Genomic DNA, 7,224 nt, shown 5'->3' on the forward strand with positions numbered 1-7,224 from the left:
GGCCCCGCCCCTCACCAGGCCCCACCCCACTGCGCTGCCCACCTCCTTGCTGGTGATGAATGTCATGGAGACGTCGTCGCCGACTGTGGTGGTGGCCACGTTGGGCCCTGGTGGATCAAACTCTGAGTTCCCGAATTTCTTCCAGTTCTGGGCGCAGGGAGGGAGAGAGGGCAGGTCAAGACAAAGGGAGGTGGGGAGTCACAGCCTGGGGCACGCTACCCCCAGAGTGTCTGGACCTTGAACCCTATATTTTTTTGGCAGTAATGGGGATTGAACCCAGGGCTTTCACAGTGAGCTACATCCCCAACTAAGACGGCCAGGTTGTGCTAGACTTTGTGAGCCTCCTGCCTCAGCCTCCCCAGAATGCTCTGCCACACCCAGACTTGTCCCGTTTTCACCACCTGCAAACACTCCCCAAAATGGTAACGGTAGTAACGGTGACAGTTCCTAAGCGTGCCGCGCCAGGCCCCAGATGCTCACCAACCCTGGGAGGCATGGGCATCACTGAACCACGTGAACACTCCCGATAAGAGCAAGATTTGTGGGCCTTGATTCTGCTCCATGACTCCACCGCTTGCCTTGCAAACCCAAGGTCCCGAGTTCAGTCCCAGGTACCAAGGTGGCGGGGCATAGGGACCAACTCCCCACAAGGAAAGTGAACATCATGCTCTGTATTACGCAAGTAATAATAAACTGAAAAAAGTAGCAAGGACTCGGCTCTGTGTGAAGGCCCTTGGTTCAATCCCCAGCACTGCAAAATAATAATGAGGATGATCTACCCCCCCACTCTCGCACCCCAGACTTTTGAGGGTCTTACAGACTCTGCCTCAAGCAGGGATTCCCAACTCCCCTGGTGCCCCCAGCCGCCGGCGGAGCCCCCAGAGGGGGAACAAGGTCTCACCTTCCTCCTGGCGACAGCCTTTGAGGCCTTTCGGGTCTCGATCCTGAAGGTTCGGACAATCTGCGGGCAGGAGGAGAGCGGTCAAGGCTCCGGGGTCCCAGGTTCCCAGGTCCAGGGGATCTGATTTGCCCACCGACCCAGGTCCAAGCGTGCAAGCACACGAGCACTGCACCCCCGGGGCCGCCCGGCCTCACCTTAAACTTCTTGCCGTCCTCATCTACCTTGTACTCTGTCACCGTCTTGATGCTTCCGCTGATGACCTCTTTGGGAGGCGGCAGTGGGGCTGGGGGAGGGGGAAGAGATGAGGAGGAGAGCTGAGCCCTGGGTACCGGGACTGGGCGGTTCGAGGCCGGGAAGAGGCGGAAGCGCTCGCTCACCTCCAGGCAGGAGCTCGGGCTCCGGGCTGGCGTCGCCAGTGGCCAGGGGGATCCCCTTGAGGAGCTCGCTGGTGACACATTTGTCTGCCGGGAGGAGAGGGGGGAGGGCGGGTCGGCCGGGGGAAGAGAGGAACCCCGAACTGGGGCAGGCTCTAGGGAGCGGAGGAGGGCAGGGAACCGGCCAAGCATCGCGCTGGCGACGAGGGGGGACCCCGGGCGTGAAGGGGGGGGTCAGGCGGCTCCAACTTCCTGCCCGCTGCAGCTGTGAGGACTCGGGCAGTGGCATCGAAGTTGGCAAAGGGTGGTGAGGCCGCAGTGTGAGTCACCCTGGCCGGGCTGGGGCTGCCTCGGCGGCTCGGGGCGACCGGGCACCGTGCTCACCGTCCTCGCCCTCCTCTTCCACCTGGTCGGCCCAGCTGGGCTTCGAACTGCGGGACAAGTTTGCGGGGAGGGGAGGGCTGGGTTAGCGAGGCCCAGCCTCCGCGGTCCCGGCGCACCCCGGGCTCGTAGCACTCCCCAGAGCCCCCAGATCCGCTCTCGAGTACCCCCCGCACCCCCGGTGGACCGTACTCACTCAAAGTCTCCGGCCGGCATCGCTAACTCCTCGCTCCACGCAGCCCTAGCTCGCCCGAGAGCGGAAGGAGAGAAGAACGAGACTTCCGGAGATCTTAACGTCGCCTAGAGCGACCCAGCCGGCGGTGTCCACAGCGCCCCCTGCGGACGGGTGTGGAGACGCCGAGTGCGCGCGCGCAACTGGGCGCTGCAGGTACAGTAGGAGGAGAAAGGCTTGTCTGTTTATCCTACCACTTTTTTTTTTTCTTTTTTGGTCTTTTGAGACAGGATCTCACTATGTAGTTGAGACTGACCTGGAACTCACTATGTAATCCAAGCTGGTCTCGAACTCACAGCGATCCTCCTGCCTCAGCCTCCCAAGTGCTGGGATTACAGGCGTGCGCCATCACGCCCGGCTCTCCTATTACATTTTAATAATAATAATAATGTTAAATTAGTGTGCCTGTTTTTTTATTTTTTTGAAAGTTTTTTGTACTGGGGATCGAACTCATGACCTTGTGCTTTTGAGGCCGGTGCGGTCCCACTGAACTAAATCCCGGGCTCCCCCCCTCCCTTTTTTTTTTTTTTTTTTTTTTTTTTTTAAGGGTCTCACTATGTAGTGAAACAGGTCTCAGTCTGGCCTCAAACTCATTATGTAGCCCAGGCTGGCCTTGAACTCACAGCGATCCTCCTCCCTCAGCCTCCCAAGTGCTGGGATTACAGGCATGCGCCACCATGCCCAGTTTTTTTGGCTTTTTTTTTCCCCCCTCTACCAGCAATCAAACTAGGGAACTTGCACTTTCAAGGCAGGCACAGCAGAACCACTGAGCTAAATCCCCAGCTTTTTTTTTTTTAAACAGGATTTCATCATGTAGTTCAGACTGGCCTTAAACTCACTGCGTAGTCCAGACTGGCCTCAGATTTGTGGTGATCCTGGCTCAGCCTCCCAGATGCTGGGATGACAGGTGTGCATCCCCATACCTGGCCATTCCTTCTTCTTAAAGCTGTAGGGATGTACGGGTCGCTGAAGTATTTCGATCAGTGTCCTAGTGTGACCCCACTTTTCTTCTAAGAAAAATTATGTTGGAAGGCCAGTAGAGGGCAGAATGGAAGGGAATAAAATAGAACAAGGAGACCGAGACCGCCCCCATCCCCTTTTCCCACCCCTTAAACTCGCGGAGGGTCATACACCCTGCCTGCTGCCACCAACCTGTACTGGGGTCTGAACCTAGCGCCTTTGCCCTGAGCTCCAGCCCAGCCCTTTTTATCAAATATTTTGAGATAGTCTAAGTTGCTCAGTTGCAGAGGCTGGATGTGCACTTGCAACCCTCCTGCCTCAGCCTCAGCGGGGATGGCAGTCCAGGGCCACCTCACCTGCCTTCACCTTGCTTCTCACCTGCTCAGAGGCAGATTTGAGACTTGGGTCTCCCACCTCCTCCAGGTGTGGCAGCCTTTGGATCACATTTGCAAAACTCATGGCCTCAGTGATTGACCGGCTGGCGAGTGGGCCTGGTTTAGCAACAGTGTCTGATTTTTTTTTTTTTTCAGTCTCCCTATGTAGCCCAGGCTGGCTTTGCCTTAGTCTCCCTACTCCCGGCCCTTGTTTTTTTTCGTTTGTTTGTTTGTTTGTTTGGTCCAGGGGATCAAACTCAGGACCTGGCACTTGCGAGGCAGGCAGAGTGACAGAATCACTGAGCAAAGTCCCCAATCCCACCTGGCTCAGGAAACCCTGAGTGTACAGAGGTGGTGACGACTGTGAGCAGGAAGAACACAGGGCAGCATTCCGATGGTCGTAGTCTTGGGAAGTAGATGGGGATCTGGTGTTTCACTAAAAACAAAAACCCTGCCCAGCGTGGTGGTGCACACCTGTAATCCCAGCACTCGGGGAGGCTGAGGCAGGAGGATCGCTGTGAGTTTGCGACCAGCCTGGGCTACACAGTGAGTTCCAGAGCAGTCTGAACTACATAGTGAGACCCTGTCTCAAAAAAAAAAAAAACCTGATTCCACGGAAGATGGTACGGTGATTTGTGGGGACCGCCCCTTTGATTATGTCCCAAGTGGGCTGTGAGCAGTGCAGGCTGGAGAGTGAAGGCCTCCATTGGCTCATTTTAAGAAGCTCATCCTCCTGAAGCCCACGGGACTCAGGAGCCCTGCGGGGATGCACAGGGTGGCACAACCTCTCCGCCAATGGCCACAACAGAGACCAGAGACACGGCCTGTGACACCGTAGGGCTCAATGGGAGGTGGCATAGTAGTCGAGGTCAGGGTAACTTGCACCCAAATTCATTCCCACAATTAAAACCTTCTAGGGGCCGGGGATGTAGCTTAGTGGCACCACTCAGGAGGCCGAAGCAGGAGGGAGTTCAAGGCCATCCTGAACTATATAATGAGATTCTGTCTCAAAAACAAGCAAAACATTCCATTTCTGGTTTGTACCCCAAAAGAAGTAAAACTAGGAGGTTGGACAGATTTTTGTTTTCCTTTCCCAGCACTGGAGATTAACTCGGGGTCTTCACACTGAACTACATCCCCAGCCCTTTTTCATGTTGAAACAGGGAGTCACCGAAGGTGGGCCTCAAACTTGCGATCTTCCTGCCTCAGCCTCCTAAGAATGCTGGGATTGCGTGCATGCATCAACAGGCTTAGCTGCACAGATATTACCACACAGGAAAGATCATCACCAGCATCATCCCCAAAGTCAGTGACGCAGTTAACAGTGTGGTCCATGCATACAATGGTATGATTCAACCTACATAGGGATCAAGACTTAACCCACAACCTGAGCCTGGCGCAGCCCACAGCACAGCCCGGAGGGCCTTGAATACGTGACATCAGCCAGGCGTGGTGGTGCAAGCCTGTGACTCCCGCCCTCAGGAGGCTGGGCCAGGCGGGTGGCCGAGTTCAAGGCCAGTTCATGGCCAGGCTGCAAAATCCAGGGAGAACCAATCTCGAAAGAAAATAAAAAGGGTCGAGAATGTAGCTCCGTGGCATCGCACCTGCCTGGTACGTGCAAGGTCCCAAGTTTGATTCCCAGGACTGAAGAAAAGAAAAAGCCCCCGCCTTTTTGAGACAAGTTCTTGCTAAATTGCCTCACCTGGATCAAACTTGCAATCCCTCTGCCTCAGTCTCCACAGTTGCTGGGGACGATAGATGTGTACCACTGCACCCAACTGCCTTTTTCTGTTTTTAATTATTAAAAATGGCTTTAAGCCGGACATAGTGGCGCACACCTGTAATCCCAGCACGGGAGGCTGAGGCAGGAGGATCGCTGTAAGTTTGAGACCAGCTGGGGCTACACAGTGAGTTCCAGGTCAGTCTCAACTACATAGTGAGACCCTGTCTCAAAAAAAAAAAAAAAAAAAAAGGCTTTAAAAGCTAAAATCCAGTCACCCATCACCCCAGGACTCAGGAGGCTGAGGCAGGAGTATCAAAAGTTTGAGGCCAGCCTGGGCTACACAGTGAGAACTTATCTCAAAACAACAAAGTTCAAAGGAGGGCTGAGGATTTAGCTTTAGTGGCTCTGCGCCTGCCTGGCAAGTGCAGGGTCCCAAGTTTGCTTCCTAGTACTGAAAAAAATAAATAAAAGGAAAAGAAAAATTCCAGACACAATTACATCAGCCTATTGTTTTCCATCTGTTTTCTGCAGTGCAGGGGATGCCTGCCGGGCAGGTGGTGTAACTGAGCAGCACCCCGCCTATCACCCACGACCCTCCCAGAACTGGGGGCTGAACCCAGGGCCTTTGCACTGAGCTACAAGCCCAGCCCTGCCCCGGTTTTCTTGGAGACTGATAGGCTTCTGCCGTGTTCTAGGAGGCCTCCAACTTCCTATGTAACCCAGGGTGGGCTCAAACTCAATCCTCCTGCCTCAGCCTCCCAAGCGCACCGCCTAGCCCGGCTCAGTCGCTTGTGTTAATTTGGTCCTCCAGCCTTGCGACCCACCGAGGACCTGACAACTGAAACGAAGCAGGCAGCCACCTGGCAAAGTACGTGCAGAGAAGTCCTAGTGGCCTGGGTCTTCAACCCAGTGACCAGCTCTTCTGTTGGTGTTTACAGCGTGTCGTCCCCCAAAGACAAACCAAGTACTTTGCTTGGCTTAGAATTCAGCAGATTCAAATTAGGCTGAAGTGCGGAACCACAGCTAGGAGTCTTCCACAAACAGAGGCTTTCTTGGGTGAACATGGGGAACCCAGGGCTTGGGCAACTCAGCGGTGAACCCCTCTCCCTTTCACCAGCCACAGCACAGGGCTTATGTCCTCATGGTCACAAGATTGCTGCTGCATCACCAGGCATCACAGACCACTCCAGACCAAAGAAGTGCAAGAAAGCCTTGGAGAATGCTAGCCAAGGTCAGTCCTGGAGGCCACACTAGCACGTTTCGCTTGCATCTCATTGGCCGCAACAGTCACACAAGTTCACCACCACCCTCCAGCATGTTCAGACACATAGTGGGGCCAGGCTCGCGACGGACACCCATGTCAGTGTCCTCCTCAGCATGACCTTGGCGGAGGCAGCCGGAAGCCCCGTGTAAATCAGTCTCAAGCCAGCGTGCTTTATAGGAGAGATTTATTTGAAGAAATATTACAACATATAAAAACTACATAAAGTCTTAATTTCCACTTTACAGTGGAAGATTTGATATAATGCATAATAAAAAACCTTTAAAATCCAGAATGCACAAAGAACGGCACAGTTTGATCACTAAGTCATTAGTCGATAAGCAAACCTCACGGACAGTTTCGTGTCAGCCAAGGCCACAGACACTGTGTACGACACACTGGGACCGACAGCTCAACACGTTAGACGACGACGACATCAGTGCACGTGGGGTCTCCCGGCAGTGGAATCGGGGTGACGGATGTGACCTAGGCCTTCGAAGCCGTCCCCTCCTCCTTCACTTTAGCTGGAAGGGAAAGGACAGGGACTCAGGGTGCACCCGGCCCCAGGCACGCGGAGGAGACGGCACCTCTGGGTGTGGACCCAGGACCAGGGGTTCCAGGCGGGGCCCCGCGTACCTGAGGCGCCCTCTCGGGCTCTGGCCAACATGCACAGCTTGATCTCCAAGCCGATGGCTTTGGCGAGGGGAGGCGGCACGGCGTTTCCCACCTGTGGGAAAGGAGGCCGGAGGTTGGCGCCCGCCGGGCTCAGAACAAAAGCACCTTCCCGGGCGCCGGCCGTGCAGAGCCACAGGCTTCGGGAAAGCAGGCCAGATGGGCCCTCCCCGGCACTGACCTGCCGGTGCCGGTCCAGGATGTTGCCAAAGAGCCGGTAGGTGTCGGGGAAGCCCTGGGAGCGGGCGCACTCCCGCACGCTCACCACGCGGTGCTGCTCCGGGTGCAGCACCCGGCCCTGGGAGGGGAGAGGGGACGAGGCTCAGTTCCCGGGAAGGAGAGGAGG

At 55.5% G+C, this 7,224-nt stretch overlaps 2 protein-coding genes across 2 annotated transcripts in view; both read right to left on the reverse strand.

Annotated features, from left to right (window-relative positions):
- Eif3g (eukaryotic translation initiation factor 3 subunit G) overlaps window positions 1-1,949 on the reverse strand; it is a 3,385-nt gene extending 1,436 nt beyond the window's left edge. Inside the window, exons 1-6 of the mRNA XM_010634698.3 lie at window positions 1,853-1,949; window positions 1,660-1,706; window positions 1,279-1,362; window positions 1,096-1,184; window positions 902-961; window positions 43-147 (exon numbers count right to left, since the gene is read on the reverse strand). Coding sequence (XP_010633000.1) covers window positions 43-147; window positions 902-961; window positions 1,096-1,184; window positions 1,279-1,362; window positions 1,660-1,706; window positions 1,853-1,872 — 405 coding nt within the window. The 5' untranslated portion in view covers window positions 1,873-1,949. The remainder of the gene's footprint in view (window positions 1-42; window positions 148-901; window positions 962-1,095; window positions 1,185-1,278; window positions 1,363-1,659; window positions 1,707-1,852) is intronic.
- A 4,433-nt stretch (window positions 1,950-6,382) lies between these two features.
- Window positions 6,383-7,224, reverse strand: part of LOC104869681 (DNA (cytosine-5)-methyltransferase 1-like) — a 2,743-nt gene continuing 1,901 nt past the window's right edge. The window contains exons 4-6 of the mRNA XM_033759590.1: window positions 7,060-7,176; window positions 6,843-6,933; window positions 6,383-6,730 (exon numbers count right to left, since the gene is read on the reverse strand). Of these exons, the coding sequence (XP_033615481.1) occupies window positions 6,693-6,730; window positions 6,843-6,933; window positions 7,060-7,176 (246 nt within the window). The 3' untranslated portion in view covers window positions 6,383-6,692. The remainder of the gene's footprint in view (window positions 6,731-6,842; window positions 6,934-7,059; window positions 7,177-7,224) is intronic.

The sequence above is a fragment of the Fukomys damarensis genome, unplaced genomic scaffold, assembly GCF_012274545.1.
Source record: "Fukomys damarensis isolate Sample0158 unplaced genomic scaffold, DMR_v1.0_HiC HiC_scaffold_37, whole genome shotgun sequence".
NCBI lineage: Eukaryota > Metazoa > Chordata > Mammalia > Rodentia > Bathyergidae > Fukomys > Fukomys damarensis.